Source organism: Aristolochia californica, unplaced genomic scaffold (assembly GCF_029961685.1).
Source record: "Aristolochia californica isolate CCGP_79_NKW_82.1479 unplaced genomic scaffold, dmAriCali1.0.hap1 SCAF_9, whole genome shotgun sequence".
In the NCBI taxonomy this organism is placed as follows: domain Eukaryota; kingdom Viridiplantae; phylum Streptophyta; class Magnoliopsida; order Piperales; family Aristolochiaceae; genus Aristolochia; species Aristolochia californica.
This window is the reverse complement of record NW_027182290.1, coordinates 38,546,618-38,571,899: the sequence shown is the minus strand read 5'-3', so window position 1 is coordinate 38,571,899 and position 25,282 is coordinate 38,546,618. Positions and strand designations below refer to the sequence as shown.

The following is a 25,282-nucleotide window of genomic DNA, read 5'->3' as shown; positions in this document are numbered from 1 at the left end:
AGCATCTCTGAATACTGGAAGGAGCTTGAAAACTGATTTCCATATCAGGGATAGGAGGAGAGTAACACCACCCTCTCTCCACCATGCACCTGAAGGCTGAAGGTAGAATTTCACCTTATTCTTCCATAAACTGTTATGCTTTTTGTTGAAATTCCAGATTCATTTGAGCATAAGAGTTTTGTTCATTTCTCTTGTAGGCCGGATGCCTAAACCTCCCTTATTATGAGGCATGCAAATATCCTTCCAACTGACCAGATGGTATCTGAAGGTATCTTCTGAACCTCTCCATAGAAATCGTCGACGGATGACATCAATTTTTGAGCAAACGGATATGAATGATAACAGATAATTTGACAGCCTCGCCAGACAAGACTTGAGGAGAGTGAGACGCCCCGTTGTTGATAAGAGTTTACCCCTCCAAGTGGCTAGCCTCTTTTCAAATTTCTCAATGAGGGGGGACCATAGTGACGCCGAAGGTCGAGAATCAAAAAGTGGGAGCCCAAGATATGTAGCTGGCATATTTCTCACAAAGCATCCCAAATAGTCCACCATATCCCGAAAGGAGAGTGGTTTTTCCCTAGTTTATGTTTTGACCGGAAGCCAATTCAAATAATCCCAGCACGACACGCAATTTTCTGACCTGGTCCATAGTACCAACCCCGAAACAAGTAGTATCATCCGCAAACTGGAGAATCGGAATATCAAAGGTTTTGCAATCAGTCGTGGGGAGGAGCCATCCCATGTTCTTGGCCGAGTAGATCAAGGAGGATAGGTATTTTGCCACCACGTTGAAGAGTAGGCGGGAGAGGGGGTCTCCCTGTCTGATTCCCCTGGTTCCCTTAAAATACCCACAAATTGATCCGTTGAGAAGGACGGAGTAGCTTAAAGGGCAAGGTGCTTTCTTGAAAGGAAGAGAGATTCTGGACTCTACTATGGCTGCCCATGAACTTATTGATCATTTTCAACGCAACAAAGACCCAAGAATTGCCTTAAAGTTAGACCTTGAAAAGGCTTTTGATAGAGTCAATTGGATCCTATTGGATGATATAATGGAAAAATGGGTTTTGGCAACAGATGGAGATTCTGGATCAGAAATTGTGTGGGTTCGGCATCGTACTCTCTCCTCATCAACAGCTCAGTATGCGGCTATTTCAAAGGGACCAGAGGAATAAGACAGGGAGACCCCCTCTCCCCGCTTTTATTCAATATGATTGGTGAATTTTTATCTACAATGTTCTACTCGGTAGGTAATCTTGGGTGCTCCCCCCTACTAGTTCCAGTTCAGCCTTTAATATTCTCATCCTTCAGTATGCAGATGATACCATCATTTTTGGAGTCGGCACCACTGATTGTGCAAGAAAGATCAAAGCTGTGTTGGAGCTTTTTGAGTTAGCCTCTGGTCAGAAAGTAAATTGGGGAAAGACTTCCCTAATGGGCTTCAATGTTAACCCTGAGCTTCTTACAGAGATGGCAAATATATTTGGATGCACATTAAGTCAATTACCTGTAACATATCTTGGTTTACCTCTTCAATGGGTGTATATACAGGAGGCTTTGGAATCCGGTGGTAGAAAAAATGGAATCCCGCCTTTCATCATGGAAGGGGCGTCTACTTAGTAAAGCAGGGAGGCTCGTCCTTCTCAAGTCATGCATAGCAGGAATCCCCAATTATGCTCTGTCTTTTATGCCTTGCCCTGTTGCTATTTGTAAGATCATGGATAGGCTGAAAAGAAGATTCTTATGGAGGGGATCGAGTGATGCTTTTAAGTATCATCTGGTTAGTTGGGATGAAGTATGCAAGCCAAAGAATATGGGTGGCCTGGGAATCCGGAAATCTAGAGACATGAATCAAGCTTTGCTGTTAAAATGGCTATGGAAGTTTAACACTCACTCCTCAAATCTTTGGAAGGAAATGGTTCTCACAAAGCTGGGTAGGGAACCTCATTGGTGAATGTCCGGTGGGAATCGTAGAGCCCTTTCCCCAATATGGAGAGCGCTATATCTTCTGCTTCCAAAATTTCATTCTGCAAGTAGATTCTATGCTGGCAATGGTAGATCGCTCAAGTTTTGGGAAGACTTGTGGATAGGGCCAGAGCCCCTGCAGGCTGCATTCAGAAGTCTTTTTCTTCTCATGACTTGCAGAGACATATCAGTAGCAGAAGCTTTTGAGGGGGGGGGGGGGGGGGGGGGTGTTAAGAGCCTCCATCCTAGAAGGGGTCTCTCGGATAGTGAGGCTTTGGAAGCTAGTCGATTGATGGACCTTGTTGCTTCGTTTAAAATCCGTCCTTTGGAGGCTAACAAGCTCATTTGGTGGCCGGATAAAAAAGGTTCTTTCACGGTCTCATTGGCATATGGATTTTTAAATGGCAGTAACTCGGCTTGGAGGGAGAATGGGATCAATTTCGTATGGTGTTTATGTGCCCCTCCAAAGGTAAAATTCTTCATGTGGAGTGCCTATCAAGGCAAAATTCTCTCGGCAGATGTATAGAGAAGAAGAGGACACCCCTCCGTTAATCCCTTGTGTCCACTCTGTAATTCTGAGAACGAAACTACCGGTCACATTCTACTCCACTGCAGTTTCTCTTGGAAGGTGTGGATCAGCATTCTGGGTAAGTTTGGGCTACAATTCTGCATGGCGGCTGATCTCCTCGCGTTCAATAAATCACTCATGGGTACCTCTATGTCGAGTCTTGGTAAGATGATGCTCTCTGTGTGCTCCAGTTTCATCCCGTGGGGGCTTTGGAATGAGCGGAATAGAAAACGATTTGATGCAAAAAGTGAATCTTTAGACCGGGTTGCGGACATCGAGTGGTTAGTCATATATCAACTTGGCTCTTAACAAAGAAAGCATTCTCTCCCTATCTGGGTTCCTCCATTCGTGAAAACTGGACAAACTTGGCATTGATACACATTGGGAAAAAGCCTCCGGTCATGCAAGAATGGACTCCTCTTGATCTTGGTTATCTCAAGTTAAATTTTGATGGCTTGTCTCTTGACAACCCTGGTATTTCTGGTTTTGGAGGAGTAATTTCAGATCATTCCGAAAATTAGCTCTTCACGTATGTCGGCCCCCTTGGTATTTCATACTCTATGTCTGCTGAGTTACAGGCTCTCCTCTGCGGTCTTCATGTTTTCAGAGATAAATGCAGAGGCCCCCTCCAAGTTGAAGGGGACTCTAAAGTGGTGATTGGATGGTGTGAGAACGCGTCTTCTCCTCCGTGGAGGCATTGGGATACTTTTAAGGAAATTTTAGAAATTACCTCAATTGTTTCTTGTTGTTGGACTCACATTCCGAGATCTGCAAATTCAGCGGCTGATGTACTTGCCAGGCAGGGAGCTACCCTACAATCGCTGGTTGTAAGGGAAATGCTCCCCCAAATTTTGTAATTTCTCCTGTTTTATTAATACATTTTTATAAAAAAAAAAAAAAAGAGAAGGACGGAGTAGCTTGCAGAGGAGATGCAGCTTTGGATCCAGAAGTACCATTTTTCTCCGAATCCCATCTTCCCCAGGAGGGTATCCAGAAACTTCCAGTTAACTTTGTCAAATGCCTTTTCGAAGTCAAGCTTGAGGATGAATTTTGGGAGCTTTCGGACCTTGAAATGATGACTAAGATCATGACATGCCATGGCTGAATCAAGAATGTTTCTTCCCTTAATAAAAGCACTTTGGCCATGGTGAATGGCAATATGGAGGATTGCCCTGAGACTACTAGCAAGGAGGCGCGCAATCACCTTATATGCACTGGTAGTGAGACTGATCGGCCGGAATTCGGATGGGAGCTCCGCTCCATCTTTTTTAGGGATGAGGGCGATGAAAGAGGCTTCGATACTCCTATATCTGATGTCGTGCTGATAAAAGGAGCGGGCCATGTTGGAAATGTCTTCTCTGATGAAGGGCCAGCAACGATGATAAAATTCCCTGTAGAATCCATCTAGGCCGGGAGCATGATCCAAAGGAAGACCAAGGGCTGCAATTTCAATTTCCCACTTAGAGAAGGGGAGCTTGATGAGGCTAGTTGCAGCTAATGGAATAACCTAAAGGTTTACCCTTTGGAAGAAGGGCCAGAATGGTTGGTGATCAGAGTATAAATCTGCAAAAAAATTCACCAATGAATCAGAAATAATGACTCGGTCCGAGGTGGACTCACCGTTGACGCTGAGCATGGCAATGCGGTTGGCCCTTCTTCGTGTAGAGGCGACTGCATGGAAGAATTTAGTATTAGCATCCCCATCGGAGAGCCATTTGAATCTTGCACGTTGCTTCCAATGCACTAACTCGCTGTGGGAGAAGGATTGCAATTGCCCTTGAAGGGTATACCTCTGAGAGATTTCTGGAGAAGAGAGACCTCTGACTTCCTCCTCAGAGTCGAGAACGGCTATCTGAGCAAGGGCATTGGTTCTCACAGCCGAGGACAAGACCTCAGCAATGGCTTCAACATCTTGAGCTTGATTGGAAAGGCCCACCCTCTCGGTCCAGCAACGGTCATATTCTCCGAAAAAGATTGGAGAGATGGATCAAAAGAGGGGTCCGCCATCCAATTAATGTTGAATCTGAAGAGGGAGGGGGGGGGGGGGGGGGGGGGGGGGGGCGCAACTGCCAAAATGGGTATCAACCATAATCGGCCAATGATCAGAGACGACTACATTCTTTTTCATAACTGCATTCCGAATAAAGTGGCAATCCACCTCTATATGTTTTGTCATTTCATGAAAACACTGAATTTCTAGCAATAAATATTGCTGGCCAATCACTGATTGTATTGCTGACATTATGTCATCCATTCATTGTAATTGGAATCTCGTTCCAAGATCAGCCAATTTTTTGGCTGATAAATTGGCAAAATTCGGAACCTCCCAGCAAACTCTCATTGTTTGGGAAGGCTACCCCTCTTGTAATCTGCTCGTTTGAGCTCTCATAATAAAATTCAGCATCATTTAAAAAAAAAAATATTGCAGCCTGGTTGTCACAATACATTGTCATGGGTTCATTCTAACTGAATCCTAACTCATGTGCTACATACCTCACCCAAATCAACTCAGTGATAGTGTGAGTCATTGCCCTATATTCTGCTTCAGCACTGAATCGAACTGCAACATTTGTTTTTTAAATAAAGGATGTATAAACTATTAAATAGGAAGAAAAGTACAAAAACCTAACTAAGTGGGTCTTCCTCCACAACAAGGTGTTGGAGTGAAATACCCAACTTAGCCTGAATGTCTGCCAAATGATTGGCAGATCTAGGAATGTGCTTCCAATTTGAGTTTATAAAAGAAATTAAATTACAAATATCAAAATACATATCGTTGCAAAGGAGGAAGAGTTGACTTTGCACACCAATCTATGAAAAATTTTGAATCCCCTTTGATACAGAGGGGGCCCACAAGACTACTTTTGAAGATTTGAAGCCCATTAAGCAGTCCAAAGAGTTCTAAAATGGTGGAGTCAGAGACTCTAAGTGGCCCAACAAAAGAGAAGAGGAAACAACCGTTTGATCGTGTATAACTCCGCCATATCCCGCAGGGCCAGGAAAGCCAAAAGTGCTACCATCAAAGTTTGGTTTGTAATGGCCCGCCAGTGGAGAAGCCAAGATGGCCATAGTCGGGGGACGGGAAGGCTATGTCAAACCATCTACCAACTGCTAGTTCCCTCTGAGATTGGAACCGCTAAAACTTCTAAACTCCTTTCGGTCAATAGCCAAGTTGTTACGTGACCCATAATATTATCTATCAAAATTTCAGTAGGGGTAGATTTAAATTTGAATTTTTTCACTTTATATCGTTGCAAGGCAAGCAAAGAGCAGCATCTTGCCAATTTTGGGGAGGCAAGTCCCAAGTACCATTTGTAAAGTGCCAAAATAGATCCTGATGGAGGCCCACCTGAATGCTGATTTTTTGGAACACAACCGTCCAAACTCTCTACGAGAAGCCACAATGCAGAAGGATATGTTATACTAACTCCTCACAAATGCCACATAGGGGGCAGGTAGCATCCGGGGCGGTGAAGCCTCTCCTGTGGAGATTGTCTACCGTGAGGATTTGCCCTTTGATGGTTGTCTAAATAAAGAATTTAACTTTGTTAGGCGCTGAAAGTCTCCAGGCGAGGTTTGCTTTGTGCTCTGACTGATTGCGGACAGCTTCCCTGATGTGGGAATAGGCTGAAGCCACTGTGAATGTTCCACTGATACGAGGTTTCCAAATCTGCTTATCTGACACTCTCTCCCGGAGGATGGTATCACTGAGACTAGAAAGAAGTGAGCAGAAAGCAACAACTTCATCATCATTCAAGCTTCGATGGAAGAGAAGACTCCAAGAAAGATTACTCCAAGATTTGGCTACCGAGCATGAAAGGTCCATAACAATCCTGTACAGTCCCGGGTATACCTCAGAGAGGGGGCGGTCCAGAATAAAAGAGTCCTCTCATTTCTTGTGTAGAAGGATGTCGCGGCCTTGAAGGCTGGAAGCAACTTATAAACGGATTTCCAAATCGGGGATAGACAGTGAGGAGCGCCTCCCTCTTTCCACCAATGCCCTAGAATCTGAAGATAGTGGCACACCATATTTCTCCACAAATTTCTATGGTTGGTATTGAGGGTTCAAATCCACTTAAGCAAGAGGACATTATTCATATCCTTTGTAGGTCGAATGCCCAACCCACCTCTATTCTGAGGCATACAAATTTCCTTCCAACTGACTAAATGATATCTAAATGTGTCTTTTGATCCTCTCTATAGGAAGCGACAACGAATAACATCTGTCTTTGAACACACAACGGCTGGATACTTAACAAAAGATAGGAGATAATTTGGCAGGCCAGCCAAGCAAGACTTTAGCAGAGTAAGTCTACCCGCTGTGGATAGGAGCTTGCCCCGACAAGTTTCAAGATGCTTAAATTTCTCAATAAGGGGGGATCAAAGCCCAGCCGTGGGGGGAGAATCAAAGAGGGGGAGGCCCAAATATGTAGCAAGTGTACTCTCCAGAGAGCATCCCAAGAAATCAGTCATACCTCTGAGCTCAACTCCATCTATATAATATCCCAGTAGCTCTCAACTTCTTGATTTGATCCATGGTGCCCACACCAAAGCAAATAGTGTCATCCGCAAACTGAAGAATCGGTATGTCAAAAGTCGCAATATCCATTGTGGGTAGAAGCTACCCCAAATCCTTGGTCGAATAAATCAGAGAGGAGAGATATTCCGCCACCACAAAGGGGACAGGGGGTCCCCCTGACGAATGCCCTGAGTGCCTTTAAAAAATCCACACACTGTACCATTCAGAAGCAACGAGTAGCTGGCCAAGGAGATGCAGCTTTGAATCCAAAATCTCCACTTAATACCAAACCCCATTCTTTCCAAAAGAATATCAAGAAACTTCCAATTGACTTTGTCGAATGCCTTATCAAAATCTAGCTTGAGAACAAATCTGGGGAGCTTCAAGGTCTTGAAGTGGTGCAGAAGCTCATGACAAGCCATGGCAGAATCCAGGAAGTTCCTCCCTTTGATGAAGGCACTCTGCCCTTGGTGAATAGCAATCGGAAGAACCGCTCTAAGACAATTGGCAAGAAGATGCGCAATGATTTTATAGGTGCTGGTGGTGAGACTGATAGGTCAGAATTCCAAAGGAAGCTCAGCCCCGACTTTTTTGGGAATAAGGGCGATGAATGAAGCCCCAATACTCTTGAAAGCAATGCCCCTGTGGTAGAACGAGTGGACCGTGAGAGCTTTGTCTTCACCGATGAGGGGCCAGCAGTGCTGGTAGAATTCGCCATTGAATCCCGCCATCGGTATAATCTCAAATAGTTGACTACTTGCGATGTGAAATTGGAAATGAACTACAATGATGCTTACCCAATTGATACGACTTGCACTGAATTGAAAGATTGCAAGGAAATATAGGAAAGAGCTGAACCAACTTTGGTAGAGATGGATGACCTAATAGCAAATGCCACTATAGGGGTGAGACTGTTGAGTGCAACACATGTAACGTATTATTTGGCACTTGACTCTCCAAATAATACAATCCGCTTCTTTTACGGGTGGAACTAATCATCTTCTTCTTCTCGAGATCCTAAAACACACAATGAGTAGGATAGAAGGTCAAACAAAAATTATTGGACTTTGTTAGTGATTAATTGACAAGGGAGTCAAAGAAAATTTAGGAACTAATAAAGCAGACCGAGGAGACAAGAAAGATACAGGAGTAATTGTGCCAACTCCTTTAACATATGACACAACCTATCAGCCAAGTTGACAAGTTTAACATTAAAACTCTTTTAGACCAGAAAATAAAGATGACATACCTAACATATGGGTTGCAACCCTAGTCAAGAACTCAGGTGGATGACAGATGCAGATGAAGTGCAGACATACCTGAGCTAGCCAGAGTGGCGGTAGGTGTAAAAGTTTGAGCCACAAATGTAGAAAAAGAAGCAACTAAAAGTTAAGCCATGCACTATACAATCTATTGCTGCTACTGGAGTAAGTGATGCATCTCATCTGAAGCCCTTGGTGTAACAATATTTACCATTTCGATCGGTGTCTCGCTGCTGTCATGAATATTCAAATTTGCCCAAGCTGGTTTACCAAATTTAATCCAGCATCTATCCAAGAAGTGATTTGTCCTACCACAATAAGTACGTTTCGTCATGGATTTACCGTCACCTTGGCCTCAACCTCGACCAGATCCATCTCTACCTCTGACTCTGCCTACACTGTTATGACCCCTAGATGATTCTACGAGTTCAGAAGTGTTAAGAGCAGTAGAGTCCACCACTTCAACTCCTTTACTACCTTTAGGTGCAACTATATTCTCAACCTACATAACTCTATTAAAGGCAGTGGACAATTTAGGCACATCATCTGAAGCAAGTACTTGGGCTTTTATTCTATCAAATTCAAAGCCTAAACCATCAAGAAACCTAGCAACCAGCAGTTGATTATATTGTTTTCTCAATTCACGTTCATCCTTAGTGAAAGGATGATAAACTGTTGAAAAACAAGAACAGGGGTATTTTGGTCATTTTGGTCATTTTACCTTATCGTTATTTATATTTCTTGATGTAATCCTATTCTACATGCCAAACTATGTCTATGGACCAAATTTCATGTAAAGGGGACAAGTAGAATAGGAGATATAGAAAATTAGGGTTTTCACTTAAAGTAGGGGCAATGTTATATAAATAGAAGCTGGAGGAAGTCCAACTACAGATTTTCAGTTTCTTCTCTCGATTTCTCTTCTCCAACCTCTCTCCTTCTCATTTACTTTCTTCAACCTTTCTTCTTCTTACTTTTTACATGGCATTAGAGCAGTGGATCGCATCTGGGAAGGATCTTTGCGAGTTTTTTCTCCTATTTGCAACAGAAATCTACATAAAAGAAGATCATTTTCCAGATTTTTGGTTACTGGTTTGTAAAAATCCAATTTTTTCTCCTTTTTTCTCTGCCATAACCCTAGGTTTACTGGTCCTATTGTTTGAAGAACATATTCTGATGTTCTAAACTGCCAAAAGAAGCTCTTCTATGCTGATCTAGAGGTATGCGCCAAAATTCCAGAATTGTAACTGCTGACAATATCTGTGCACTTGCTGATGTCAGCCCTGGTGCATCCAGTGCACTTTTTCTTCTGAATTTTAATTCCCTTGTTGGATTTTCTGGACTGTTTGATCTGCGCACATCTTATAACTGCCTTAATTGTGATTTTATTAAGTAGTGGGGCCCACTTGAACTGGTTGATTTGGAATTTTTGAAGGGTTTATTTGATCTTCTATATCTGATATGGCCAACTCTGGTGAGGTTTATACTCCAGCAAAGGGGTCATATAATCCTGATGATAAATATATTATCACTATCACCTCTGATTGGTTGCTGAAATGTAGGCACAAACTCCCAACGGAGTACAAACTGGGCCTTGGTCCACACACGCATCCTATTCTGACTCCGTTGTTGGCTTGAGTCTAGCTCATTCCCAAATTGACTAGGCACTTAGGAGACCTAACTCAATTTTATAACCAATTAACTTTTCTTAACACTTTTCAATGTGGTACTTTTCCCACTCTACAGTTTTCAAACAAAAGGAAAACTTTTCCTAATTTTGCAGTTCAAGATATTTCAAAGAATTAAGACTGTAATAAATGTTGGATGCAAAAATGGACAACAATTTATGCCATCTGTGAACCTGCATCTTCATGCCATCTTCTGCAATCCATAAATAATCACAAATTCTCGGTAGGTGCAACTTGAATGCCTCCGAATGTCGGTCGTCAACCCAACAGCAAAGCATATTCAAAACCTGCAGATTGATGAAATGTGTGAACAGCACACACAAAAGAAAAGTCATGATACCAAACAACTGTAGCAGAAGAAAGAAAAATGTCAGAACATTAATCATATCCATGATTTCCCTGGATAGGCCAACATTACTCATGGTTCAGCATCTAATTACCTGAGACAACTTGGATTTTAAGGTGAGTGATTCAGGGGGTTAGACTGTCTAACTTGGTCTAACTCAGATATAACTTCAGTGATTCGGATCAGATTCAGTCTGACTTGGTTAGACTTGTCTCATTTTGGGCTCCAAAATGGACCTCAGGACTCAGCTGAGCTGAAAGAACTACCAAATCAATTTGGATTTTATTTTTTTTTTGGTGGGGGGGGGGGCATCTGTACGGGACCCAAGTCCAAGTCATGGAACTACGGAAATAAGGGTAGAAAGAAACAATAATTTTTCTTGCCCACATGATTTTTTTTTTTTGCTTATTTGAAAATTGGCCTCCGAAATTAGATTAAGAGCAGGCTCCCTTGAAGAAGTTTATCAATTATGACTATTCGACTAATTAATACCACTAAATCCAAAAAGAAATTTTATTGCTAAAAAATAATGCATTCAATATTCAAGCATTATGTGAGAATACCATTTGGGATACTATTGAGTATACCTTGTTGACAGGGCCAATGCAAATGTAACGTGTGTTTTCATCTTCATAATGTACATGCTGCATGACTGTCTGGAGAGCTCTTTCTCTCAGGTTTGAGGCAGGCCAATGCATTAGAATAGGTTCAACTACCTTGTGAAGAGATGCCCAGAGGATATCTTGTACCAGAGGATGAGGATAGTATAGATCTTCCTGCAAATGATGTGTAAATTAAAACTCATTTCTGGACGGCCTTTAAATTCAACTGCACAGCACTCCCACAGATAACTTTTAAACATCAAAACATGCTACAAATCTTGAAGGAGAAGGTGGAAGAAATAATTTCACAAGAAAATGCCATTTTACAATACAGTCACAAAAAGTAGGAGAAACAAAGATGAAGATTCATATAGAGATCGTTTATGTGAACAAGGACAGACACAGAAAATAAAAATTATGTAGAGATGCTGACCCCTGTTTGTCAACCCCCTCCCCTCTTTTTTAATAAGGCGATTAACTAATAAACAAGGAAAATAATAAAGAGGGGAAGAGGAGAGTCCTCAAGCCCCGTCGGAGAACAATTCTCCAACTAATAAACTGGACCTTGTTACACCTGATTTAGCTGGACCATCAGCAACATGATTTGCTGATCTTAGAACATGATGCCAAGAAAAAATAAGACGAGAACAAATGCATTATTTCATCATAGTTAAGGCCTAAGACACCAAGCATGAGTAGAAGCACCAGAACACCAAGAAATGACTGTAGAAGAGTCCCCTTCCACCATAAGGGAACTTGAAAAGCACTGAACATAAAGCTGCAAACCCTTAAGAAGCACCTTGATTTATGCTTCCATTGCATTATACACACCAATTGGGCCAGAGAGTAACTTTGATTAGACCAGCATAATCCTTAACAACCCCCTATACCTGCAGGCCCAGGATTACTGAACGAGCTGTCATCAAAATTTAATTTGAGATGTCGAGATGGAGGGGCCTCAAACAGTACCTGAACATGCCTAAAGTAAAATTATCCAAAAGCATTAAAGGCAATGCCGTGCTTTGAAGTTTACATTATATGCATCATAGGCATTGTCTGCATCAATCTTTTTTTCAGTATTTATTTGCAAAGGTAGATATTTTTGGAGACCTCTCTCTGAATTAGTAATTAACCCTTTGTTAATACAAGTAAACTCTATAAGCTGTTACTAGTGGCTAGTGTTTCTTTCCATGGTGAAAAACATAGCAAGCAATTAAAGCATGTGTGCATCTTACAAGTGAAATTTATGCTTGATGCTAAAAATGAAGAGTGGTTCCTTTTATTTGTCAACAAGTGAAAATTTAATTCACAACACAGGCAGTTGAGCATTGCAAGAGAAGCTGCATGACCAAGGAAAGAAAACCCATCAGAGAGAAAGTAGAGGGATTAGATCCTCACACATTAATTAATTGGTCAGCCCCTTGCCTTATGAAATCATCTGATAAACAGTTTGTTGCACAGGAAGTATGACTTCATGTGATGAGAAAATTCCAGCACAAACAAATCACTTATTCAAATCATCTTCAATTTCAAAGAGGGTAGAGAGTTTATCTTTGAAACTGCTGAGACATGGAGGAACAGCTCTAAGTTCTTTCATAAAATCATGTAATCCGTCTAGGCCATGAAGTCCATACAAAACATAGTGCCTCGTGTTGTTTTTTACAAAACAAAATCAATTGAATGTTGAAAAATATGTGATTTGGGGAAAAAATAGAAGAGGAAAAGAGTTCCAGAAGAGGAGCACTATTGCTGCCTTGGGATCCAAGCCAGAAAGGCCCATCCAGCTTCTCTATAATCAGGGTTTAAGTGAAAATTTTAAAAAGGACAAAAATGCCCCTCAATACTCAAAATTACATATCTCCTAAAATACATGTTTAAATTGAATAAAAATTTAACTAGAGATAAAATAAGACATTCTCTATCTAATAGCCATACTACAAGAGAAAAGTGTAATGTGGAAATATGTAAAATAACCAAAATAGAAGTTCAGGGGTATTTTGGTCATTTCTTATATTGACTATTAGATAGAGAATGTCTTATTTTATCTCTAGTTAAATTTTCATTCAATTTAGACATGTATTTTAGGAGATGTAATTTTGAGTATTGAGGGGCATTTTTATCCTATTGTAAATTTTCACTTAAACCCTGATTATAAAGAAGCAGGAAGGGCCTTTCCGGCTCGAATTCCAAGGCAGCAAAGCTGCCTCTCTTCCAGAAATCCATTTTCTCTTCTATTTTCTCCCTAAATCACCAATTTTTCAAAGATAATTGCAGAAAAAGACAATGAGAGATACTACAGACTAATAGTGTCTAGTAGCTATATCTGCGAGGGAGGATCACTCTTTAGCTAGGCTATCAACTGAAGCATTGACAGATCATGGATCCTGAACCTTAGTACTATCAGGCTACCAACAAGGCAAGCAGAGAGTCCCCCACATAATAGGACCTTCTACGATTACAAAAATACCCCCATAACCACAAGCCCCTGATTGCCGCAAACATTGACATGAAAATTTAGCTTTAATCATGGGGGGGTGGGATTCAAGTGCTAATATGCTTGGCCGAGCGAGTCCAAGAGAAGCTATGTTCGACCAGTTCCTATAGGTGTAGATGTTCTAAAGTTGTGAATAAATCTTTCATAGTATGGAGCCACGAGAGAGTAAGACAAGTTATCCTTTTAATTACCAAACATCTTCAGATTTACCAATAAAATTTTGATTCTTTCGTTGTGTCCAAATGCACCTTGAGGCAACAGCAATCACCAGTGCACCAGATAAGTTTCACAAAGTACGGGAGAGGCCAGAGGGTACTCCACTCAATGAAGTCAGCAAATGAAGGAAGAAGACATGCTGAATGTCGAGTATGGTTCCAGACTTGAACAAAGGGGCAACCTAGCAACAAATGATTGACAGATTCATTGACCCATCCATGTAACCGACTCAGAAAGTTGATAATAATGGATCATCTCCAATGAAAACTGTGACTACTAAAAAAATTTTGTTTCTTACAGCACACTATCCAAAGAAGACCATTTTGGGAGGAACCATCTACCTCCACAAGGTGGCTGCAGCAACATTGATGTTTGAGTGACGAGAAGTTCTGCTTGAATGAAAAAAAGTAACACTGAAGTCTCACTAATACTCCATTAGCAAAATATGAGATCCTCGCCATGTCTTCTCAGATGCTATGTTTAAGAATACTCAAAAGTCTGCTAGCATTAATAGCTTCTACATCATGCATGCTACTTCTTTGGTTTTAACTTCCAGACACCATCAGTTCTGGCTTCCTCTACCAGCATGACTTCATTACAGGCAAGGGAGTGGAGACTTCAAAATTCAAAAGTAAGGGGGATGGCCCCAAGCCAAGTATCAGTCCAGAAGTTACCCTTGCTTCTACTCCTGACCTAAACCAAACACCTTTCAGCACCTCATCTCGAGGGTGGAGGATTCTCTTCCACAGCAGAGATGTAGTGAGGCAGGGATTCCAAGGGGGAACCAGCACAGGTGGCATAACCATATTTAGGGTTTAAGATCCTCCTTCAAAGATTAGAAAAACAAATTTGGCCCAAAGTCCACACATTCATCATCAGTCTCATACTAATTACTAGATTTTTCTTTTCTTTTTTTTTTTTTTAGAGAAATAATTACTAGATTTTTCAGTTTTCAAAAACAATTAAATTGGTTAAAAGTTACAACCAGCAAACCACCACATCCATTTAATGGAGTTTCCACACATATAAACATCCATGACATTTTGAGTATGTGCATTTTGAAAGTAGCGTATAATCAGTTTACAAGTTTTTCTTTGCATGAAAAATGGTGCATACACAAAAAGAACTTCTCAGAAACTCGGACAAAAGTGATGTTTATGCATAAATAAATACAGGGGTCAAGAAACCAACCTTTGCACACATATTTCGGGCTTTATTCCAATCTATTTGACAGTATGGAACATAGAAGAGCTCTTCTCTAAGAGACAAAACAAGAGGTGTGATCGGTCCAACAAATCTCTTGCCATACAAGTATGACATGGGCAGATAAACCATACGGCAGTGGCACCACATCCTTCCTGACAGTGAGGAATTATAAAGGACATTCAGTGCAACATTTATAAACTTATGAAGCTTAACTACAGTGATGTGCGGTGTAACAGTTGAAATACATTTCTTGAGGGAATCACCTCATAGATAAAGAAACACCAAGACGGATCTTCCATAATAATGATTTAGCTCACCATTTTGTCTGTTCCATCTTAGAATTCTTTTCTAACAAGAAAAAGCAAAAATAAAATTTGGAGTATTTAATATCTATTCTAAAACAAAAAGAATATGATTTTTTTTTTTTTTTGAAATGTGATTTTATTAACAGACCAAAAAGGAGGAGCTAACTCTTAACAACAAGAGATTGCAAGGAGGCTCCTTGCTTAGCTAAAACATCAGCCATAGAAATTGCTGATCTCAGTATGAGAGACCAAAAACAGTCAAATAAATTGACAATTTCCATAATTTCAAAAAGGCGTCCCAATGGCGCCACGGAGAAGCAGAGGAATTCTCACACCAACCAATCAACACCTTAGAGTCTCCCTCAATGAAGATGGGCTTGGAGCAATGAATATGATATTGGAGAACCATACTCTGCAATGGCATTCATGAACATAGAAATAGATAAGGCACAACATAGAGCTAAATGTAAATAAATCTGCAATTGATGAATAAGACCAAAAAAAAAGGAAGAAAACAGAAGAGACCAGAAAAGAGTGACATATGTCAACTCCAGATTATGGGTTTTGGTCAAATTCCATTCCTATTTTATTTAGTCTCTCTTAATAGTGCCTAGAGCTCGAAGGCGCTAACGTGCGCCTAAGCATGTCGTGATGAGAGAGAAGAGAGAAGGGAGAGACCAGATCGAAGGAAGATTCGATGGGGCTTGAGTACCAGCAGCCCGACGTGCCGACAAATCCTCGAGACAAATCGACGAGCAGCTGGACTGCTTGACGAACCAAATCTGGTCGTGATTTTTTGGGGAGACAGAAGCTGAAAGATACTTGTCGTTCCCGATCGAAAACTACTTCCGATCAGGACCCCCACCTCCAACAGTGATCCAGGGGGAGAAAACTTCCTCCTCCCCCCTCACTCTCCTCGACGGCAACGAAGACCTGCAACTTCCGCAGGTGACGCCCGATGGTCTTCAGATGCTATTCGACACTCTCAATATCACTTCTCTGGTGATTCCGAGAGCAACAGCAATGAGGAGAGCTTGAACAGTAGTTGTGCGACCTATGACAACGGCGATGCCGCCAGTTGGATCATTGTTCACCGCCGGAACTGGAGAGACGACCCCGAGAACCACCTTTCCACTTCATTTTAGGTCCAACAGTCCCCCCCCCCCCCCCCCCCCCCCCCCCCCCCGGGGAGCCCAGCCCTCCCCGCCAGTCAAGGGAAATGATTCATGGAGACCTTTGCTTTCCCCCGCCGGATGATAGAAACCGGCAGCTCTACTTGGATTTACAGAATGAGCGCCACCAGTTTGATGATGAAACTTGGGGTTGTATCTCCGAGTTGGCTCGAATAATGGGAGTGGTTTACAGTGATAACATTTTGGGTGGCAAGACCACATCAGGAGTTTGTAGAGAAGTCAATAAATGATTATTCTTTCTTGGAATGTTCGTGGGATTGGATCCTCCAGAATACGTGCTACTGTTCGGAATCTTCTTTCCAAAAGTAACCCATCTATTGCAATACTTCAATAATCTAAATGTCAGAACCCTTCCAATTCTATTATGCATGACCTCTAGGGTAGTAATAATTTGGAATGGCTTGCCATCAATGCTACTGGGTTTTATGGTGGCCTCTTTCTTCTCTGCAGTTGAAGTCTTAGATCACGTGACTGGCTCTTTCTCTATTGGAGTTTAAGTTGCGTGACAAATGCACTAGTTTCACTTGGGGGCTTGCAAGCATTTATGGCCCTACCAGATACCGGGATTGTCGCTCTTTTTGGGATGAGATTTCTGGCCTTCTGCCTCTTGGGCCAATGCCTTGGCTCCTTGTCGGGGATTTCAATGCAACCCATTTTTGTAATGAGAAGTCTCCCCCTACCTCCCGGACTACCTCAACCATGAGGCAATTTGCTGACTTTATCAGTAGTTTTGAGTTGGAAGAAATCAACCTCTCTGGCAAGACGTTTACTTGGTCCAATGGTCAGAGGCCTCCCACCCTTTCCAAGCTTGATCGGTTCCTTGCCACTAGTGACTGGCTTAGACTTTACGACAACACCTGTGCGTCGGTTTTGAGTCGTACTGGCTCCGACTACTGGCCTATGCAGATTGATACCAAACTTGATAAATGGGGGCCTACCCTTTTCAGGTTAGATAATTCTTGACTGTTGGATATGCACTTTGTCGGCAATGTCGCCTCATGGTGGGAAACCTTTGGCGATCCTAACTATGATGGCTGGTCTCTCCCCCACAAGTTGAAGCGCCTCAAAGTAAAGCTCAAATCATGGTCCTTGGAGCGTCGCCTTGCTGCCTCCTCTCAAAAATCCTTTCTCTAGTCTTAAATTGCTGCTCTTGATATAGTTGAGGAACAAAGATGTTTTACTCATGCTGAGTTTTCTAACCGCATCTCTCTTCAATGCAATTTTTAATCTATTTTGCACTCCAAGAGGGTTTAGTGGAAGCAAAAAGTCCGCTTCAAGTGGTTGGCTGAGGGGGATGCTAACACAAAGTTCTTCCATGTCATTGCCTCGGGCCCGTAGGAGGACTAACCGGGTCACCTCCTTGTCTATTGACAATGAGATTACCTTGAATAGGACCTCCATTATTGATGCTTTTTCTCAATTTCATTGCAGATCTTTACAGAGAGGAGCACCACCACCGGCCCAGGCTCTCCAACCTTCACTTCTACGTGATTTTCCCAATTCTGGCGAGTTTCATTGAGCTTCCTTTCTCTGACTTGGAGGTTGAGGATGTTGTACTGGGACTTCCCCAAGATAAGGCCCCGGGGCCTAACTGATTCAATAGGGAATTCTACAAGGTTTTCTGGCCCGCTGTGAGGTCGGACATCATTTCCATGGTCCAAAGCTTCTATCATCGTGGAATCACATTTAAGAGTGTGGGTGCTTCTTTTATTGCTCTGGTCCCCAAGAAAACTAGTGTGCAGCACCCTCAAGATAATCGGCCGATCAGTCTCGTTTCAAGTCCCTACAAGATCATCGCCCGCATCCTGGCTCATCGTCTCAAGGTTGTTCTACCTACCATCATCCACCGGGGCCAGAGTGCTTTTATCAAAGGTCGTGATATACTTGACTCAGCTATGGCCACGCATGAAATTGTGGATCATTTTGCCAAGATGGGCCGGCCACAGTTTGTCCTTAAGTTGGACCTTGAGAAGGCTTTCGACCGAGTTAGTTGGTCCCTCCTGGAAGACATTATGCAATGTATGGTCTTCAGAGACAAATGGAGATTTTGGATCCGCAGTTGAATCTCTTCAGTCTCTTACTCCTTGCTCCTCAATGGCATGGTTTGTGGCTTCTTCCAAGGCACTCGAGGCATCCATCAGGGAGACCCCCTCTCCCCACTCCTCTTCAACATCATTGTTGAGTACTTATCCTCTATGTTCTACACTGCCCGCAACATTGGTTGGTTAGAGGCCGTCTCCCGAACGGAGTTGCTTTGACGTCGGCACACTTGACCAGGTCTGCAACATTAAGGCCCTTCTCGGCCTTTTTGAGATCACTTTTGTTCAAAAAGTTAACTGGGAAAAGTCAACCATCATGGGATATCACATCGACCCCCCTTGCTTCAGATTATAGCAGAGACTCTAGGATGTCCCATTGCGATTGCTCCCACATACTACCTGGGTCTTCCTCTTATTGACAATAGAACCTGGATGGTTCTCTGGGCTCCTGTGATTGAGCGGCTTGAGCGACGCCTCTCTTCTTGGAAGGGTAGGATGCTCTCCAAGGTTGGTAGATTGATCCTCTTAAAATCATACCTTGCAGGTATTCCCAACTACTTCCTCTCTTTCCTGGCTTGCCCCGCCTCTATTAGCCGACGCATTGACATGATCAAGAGACATTTTCTGTGGCGTGGCACTGGAAATGAGTTTCACTATCACCTTGTCAGTTGGGATGAAGTGTGTAAGCCAAAATCTTTGGGTGGGCTCAGGATCAGGCACACCAAGGAAATGGGACATACTCTATTGCTCAAGTGGTTTTGGAAGCTCAACTCTTCCCTGGGGGCTTCGTGGAGGCCAATGGTTGCCTTCAGGCTTCGGTGTCTTGGTGATAGATGGATCATTGGCGGCAACTGTCGTCATCTCTCCCCCATCTAGAAGACCATGTGTCATTTGTTATCCTCTTTTTTCACCACCATTCGATTCTTTGTTGGAGATGGCTCTAGTCTGCATTTTTAGACGAATTGGTGGTCGGGTGATGGCTCTCTTGCCTCGTCTTACTCACCACTGCTTCAACTTACCACCAGTCGCGACTTATTTGTCTCTGATGCTTGGCGGAATGGCTCATGGAATCTCTGCCTTAGACGCGACCTTACTGATGAAGAAGACATTTTTGTTTGTGGCTTGATTGATAGTCTCGGTAGTGTTATGGTTCGCACTCAAATGGCTGACCGGATGATTTGGCTCCCTGATGACAGCGGGTGATTCTCGGTCTCATCGGCCTATCGTCATCTTATGGGATAGACCTGGTGTCTCGCTTCACATCCGGTTGTGCTTGCCTGGAGCCTCTCGGCCTCACCCAAGGTGAAGTTTTTCCTTTGGAGTGCCTACCACAACAAGATCCTTACTACAGACATTATTAGGCGTGGCAACACCACTCCCGATCCTCTCTGCCCCTTCTGCAGGACGGTGGTTGAAACTGTGAATCACCTCCTCCACTGTGACTTCGCTTGGAAGGTCTGGACCTACATGATTGACAACATGGGACTCAGCTTTTGCATACTGCTTGACCTGAGCACCATGTGTCATTTCTCTTCTGGAACCCGCCTACCCAGCTTGGGCAAGCTTCTGTTGGTAGCCTGCATTGCTTTCGTTCCTTGGTGCCTCTGGAAAGAAAGGAACTCCAGACGGTTTGATCATACTTTCCGCTCTATTGCTGAGGTTTCCTTCACTGCCATTGGGCTCATATCTACCTGGATTCGCACTTGAAAAGATTTGCCTACCTCTTTCATGCCCCAATCCGCACCAATTGGAAGATTATCACTCAGATGTCTGTCCCCACTGGCCCCCACCGAGTTGCTATTTCGGAGCCTCCTCCCTCTGGATATTATAAGCTAAACTTTGATGGTAGCTTCTTTGGGAACCCAAGTTTGGCTGGGTTTGGTGGGGTGATTTTTTATCCAGGGGGCACTGTCATCCTCACTTACTCTGGTCCTCTCGGAATTGCTGACTTGACCACTGTTGAGCTCTCTAGTCTCCTTCATGGCTTGCGAATTTTTCAGAACTACTTCAGTGGTCCCCTTATCATGGAGGGAGACTCCAAGATTGTCATCGGATGGTGCTCCACCTCTTCTTTCCTCCCATGGCATCATTGGCAGATTTTTTTTGATATTTTAGACATTGTATCCACCATTTCTTGTACTTGGTCTCATGTACTCAGATCAGCCAATTCGGCTACTGATTTGAGAGCTAAATTATCCCCCCCCCCTTCAATCTCTTGTTGTTAGGGGAGGTCTCCCTTTATGTATCTTCTCTTTCTTTGAAATAAAATTATCAACATTTCAAAAAAAAAAAAACAATCTCCCTTAATAATATACATAAAAGGACAAGATTGCCCCGTAATTAAAGACTCTTCTAAACCAACATTGAGTGATCTGACAATTCTACCCTTGACTACATATACATATAAGCAACAAACGATCTTGCATCCCACCAAATTTACCAATTGTTTTTTTTTTTTTATGAATGGTGCGTATATTGATTAAAAAAAAGGAGAAGAGACATACAATAAGAACATTACAAACCTAGGTCCGGGGAGCTGACTCCACAACAAAGTGTTGGAGAGAAATGCTTGCCTTGGCCTAGGTGTCTGCCAGGTGATTAGAAGTGCCTGGAATGTGATTCCATTTACAGCTTAAAGGGGAAAATAAATTACATATTTCATTGAACATCTCTCAATAACGCCATGGGGGCCTGACGGGGGTTGCACACCAATTGATGACCACTTTTGAATCGTCTTCAATACAAAGGGGACCAGAGAGGTGCCTAGAGAAGATTTTGAGCCCGTTCACAGTCCAAAGAGTTTTGTTGTGGTAGAGTCTGAGTTGCCAAGGGGGCCTACGTAAGAGAAGAGGAGGTCACTATTTCCATCGTGGATAACACCACCAAACCTTGTTGGACCCGGGCAGCCGAGAGCACTTCCATTCAAAATTGAGCTTTGAGCACCCGAGAGGAGGGAGGGCCCATGTAGCCATGGTTGGGGGGCGAGAGGGCAGAGATAGACCAGCGATTGTCTGTCAGTTTCCCCTGAAGTTTGTATCACTGAAGTTTCTGAATTCTTATTTATTCAGGAGCCAGACAGTAACTTGGCTTGTGATTTGCTCAATTAGAACCTCAATAGGAGAGGTTTTGAATTTGAACTTCCTCCTGTTACGTTCTCTCTAGAGAGCCCAAATTATATGACCAATACAACATGATATAATCATTTTACCTGTCTTTGGGAGTTTGGAGTTGATGAGTGAGAGGACAGTGTCTGCTAAGTTTCCCGAGGCACAGTATTGGAAGCCAATTTTGTTTAGAAGGGATGTCCAGACCAAGTGGGCAAACTGACATGATAGGAGAATATGGGTTGCTATTTCTGGAGCATTTTTACAGAAAAGACAGAGAGGGTCCAGGATAAGGGTGCCCCGACGGATTAAGGAATCAAAAGTTAAGATTTTGTTCCTGCATGCAAACCAAATGAAGAATTTGGCACGTGGAGTAGCAAGGAGGTCCCAAGCATTGGCTGCAGGGTGCTTTAGGTGTGTTGTGGAGAATTTGCTTAGGAATTTGTAGGCAAAGGATGTGGAGAAGGATCCTTTTGGACATGGAGTCCAGATTAAAGAATCACTTGAGTTATTTGGTTTTCTGACTGGGAGGTTGTGAAGGAGCTCGGAGGAAAAGAGAGCTTCAGGATCAGTGAGGCGCCTTCTAAGGTTTAAATTCTAGTCCCCATTTTCTGACCAGATGTAAAAAAAATTATTGTTGGGGCAAGAGAATGATAATTAATTGAAATAAGAAAATGGAGCCAGATTGCCAATGATTTAGAAGTTCTTGTAATGTTAAAAGTAAAAATTTATGGCTTGAGCCAAATGGCCAATTTGGGTAGGGAGGAGGGGTTGCTGTAGGGTGAGGTCTTGGGTTTAACTCTAACCAAGGATAAGGGTGTGTGTGTAGGTGTCATCAACATTAAAATAAATACTTGTAAATAATTCAAAATCCAAAATAATACATGAGAACATGTTAAAAAATAGTAGGAGGACCAAGCTTTCAATAAACAAATTCATGTTATGTGATAATAGGCATTTAAGAGATCATTCGTCTTTTTTGCTTTCACCAGTAAAATTATATACAGTTGAAGAATGAACAGAAATTAAACAAGGAATGCAATTCAGCAGCAATCATATCACAAAGAAAGATGACCACCTTGCTGAAAAAGAAAGAAAATTTTCCCATAGATACCTGGATGAATGGGAAGGAAATAGGGAAGTAGCCATATTTCTGGGGGCAATGGGTTGTTCCCAGACCATTCAAACACTCCTAGTACCTGCAGCATAGAAATGTACAAGGAGAAATATAAACGCTCCACAATTACCCACTACCAAGGATTTTGCTTAATTCATATAAGAGAAGGTCAAAAACATTTCAAGGGAGATGAAGAGAGGAAAGAGAGAGAGTAGAGAGTGGGAGATGGGAATGGCCAAGAAGACAAAGATTGAGATGAGAAATCAGAGGGTCTTCAATGGCAAAGCCACTCCCTGGTCCATCACCGTCAACAAAGTTCTTGCGCATATCATCTCTTGGCTCCTTACTCTGGATGCTTTCAGTGATATCAGTGGCAGCGCCCTGAGATATAGCTGGTCTTTCATAGCTGGCCTCTCCTTGCCCAAGCCTAAGGCCATAGTTGAATGGATCCCCCTCCACCCCTTGCGAGGGCGCCATAAAGCTTAACTTTGATGGCTCCTCCCTTGGAAATCCAAGGCTTGCGGTCTCTAGGACCTAGGCACATGGGCCCGAGTACAGTCAAGGTAGGAAGAGATATTACAAACATCTAAAAAGATATCCCAATGATGCCAGGGAGGAGTCTTGGACTTGGCACACCAATCAATGATCACTTTGGAGTCTCCTTCGATAATGAGGGGACCAGAAAGTTAGTCATAAAAGATCTTAAGGCCACGAAGCAGCCCAGCAAGCTCCGCAGAGGTGGAGTCCGAAATGCCCAAGGGACCTGCATAGGAGAGAAGAAGGTTGTTGCAGTCAACATGAATAACTCTACCAAACCCCGCAAACCCAAGATAGCCAAAGGTGCTGCCGTCGAAATTTAACTTGAGGTAGCCGGTAGGCGGAGGGGTTCAGGTAGCCATAGTGGGAGGACGAGAGGTCCCGGCCATAGCAACAACAAGACGTCAATTCCCCCGGAGATGGGAGTTTCTGAGGTGAAGGAAATCTTTCTTCATGAGGAGCCAAGTGGAGACCTGTCAAGGAGAGAAAGCCACCAATCTTTGAAGTTGAAGTCGAAATCAGGGTCTCAGAGCCAAATGTTCTCAAAGCGGAAGGGAGATCGTCCCCACAGCTGGAAATTAGTATCAATGAGGATTGGCTAGTGGTCAAAACAGACCTTGTTAAGCACCTTGCCAGAAGTGTTATTGTATAGTTGGAGTCAGCTAGTATTTTCAAGGAACCGGACAAGTTTTGAAAGAATGGGAGGCTATTGTCCATTGGTCCAGGTGAACGTCTTCCCAGAGAGGGGGATCTCAGTCAATTCAAGGCTACCAATGAGATTGGCGAAGGCCCTCATAGTGGAGGTGGTTCTACTGGCAGGGGGATTTTTCATGGCAATGGCGAGTTGCATTGAAGTCGCCAACCAAGATCCAAGGCAGGACCCATAGCTGAAAAAGGTTCAGTAGCTCATCCCAGAAATTGATACAGTCTCGATACTTTGTAGGTCCATAGACGCCAACAATGGCCCAGCAGTGTCCCGACAGACGATCTCTTACCCTAACTCCAATGGAGTAAGAAGCCAGTATAGATTGGAGGACTTCAATGTCGTTTGGGTTCCAGATGATGAGGAGGTCACCCGCATGACCAATGGCATCAACAGTAGACCACTCAAAGTCAGAGGAATACCAGAGCTCGCAGACGATAGCAATATAAAGGGACTGATTTTTAGTTTCTTGAAGGATAGCGATAGAGGGATTACAGGAAGCCAAAATTCTTCGGATGACAGCTCGCTTAGGACGAGCACAGAGACCACGAATGTTCTAAGATAAGATGATAAGTGGGGAGGCGGTTTAGGGATTTTGGCAGCCTCATCAGTTCTAGGCATGGGGCCCAAATAAACTGCACTAAATCTTGTTGCAACTGCCATCATTTGTTCCCATTCATCAGCATGATACTTGTGCTTTTCAGATTGCAATGTCTTCAAAAAATTTTGAGAGCACTCTCCTGGAGGGGAAGAATAAGATTCCCAGTGTCAGGATCACTTGGGAAGGTAGTTGGGGGGAAGGAGCGTTGGGTTCACCAGAGGTAAGACGAGGTTGGTGGGTTTTCCCTCTTCGTTTGTAAATGTTTAGAGGAGTGGAAGTGCTGGTAGGACGAGCTAGAGCTGAGGGGAGGTTGGTTGATGGCCGATAAAGTCGGTTGGGGGTGGAGAGTTTGGGTTCATGATTAAGAGAGGCGTGAGGCTAAGAAAAGGGGAAACAGAACTAGATATAGAAGTCTCGGTGGAGCTAGATTGAGTGTCGGTGAGGATCGTAGATGAAGGAGGTATTTGTTGAGTGGTTGGCAGTTGCCAGGTGTTGGCCATAGGCCAATTTGAAAAGGGTGGACAAGCTAGGAGTTGGCTCCATGTGAAATTAGAATTAAGTGTGGGCGTCTATTGGAGGCAAGGTTCTGCAGTGAAGGTCAACATACCAAATGAGTGGTTTATGAGGCTATCAGAAAGGAGTTGACAGATTGTCAGCCCATTGTCGCTCTCCACATGAGCCAACGGGAGGACAGGCTCTAGCAGTTGAGACAATGTCAGGATAGGCTTTGGTGACTATTACAAGGTCAGAGGGCTAGTTGCAGTGAGGGGATGAGATGTAAAAGGCGTCTAAAAGTTGGCAGACTGATAGACTAGATGTC

The 25,282-nt window shown here is 43.1% G+C and overlaps 1 protein-coding gene across 1 annotated transcript in view; it reads right to left on the bottom strand.

The window, feature by feature from the left end:
- LOC137940404 (cycloartenol synthase 2-like) overlaps window positions 1–25,282 on the bottom strand; it is a 46,929-nt gene that overhangs the window by 17,038 nt on the left and 4,609 nt on the right. Inside the window, exons 6-9 of the mRNA XM_068785448.1 lie at window positions 22,619–22,703; window positions 14,849–15,015; window positions 10,933–11,121; window positions 10,173–10,286 (exon numbers count right to left, since the gene is read on the bottom strand). Coding sequence (XP_068641549.1) covers window positions 10,173–10,286; window positions 10,933–11,121; window positions 14,849–15,015; window positions 22,619–22,703 — 555 coding nt within the window. The remainder of the gene's footprint in view (window positions 1–10,172; window positions 10,287–10,932; window positions 11,122–14,848; window positions 15,016–22,618; window positions 22,704–25,282) is intronic.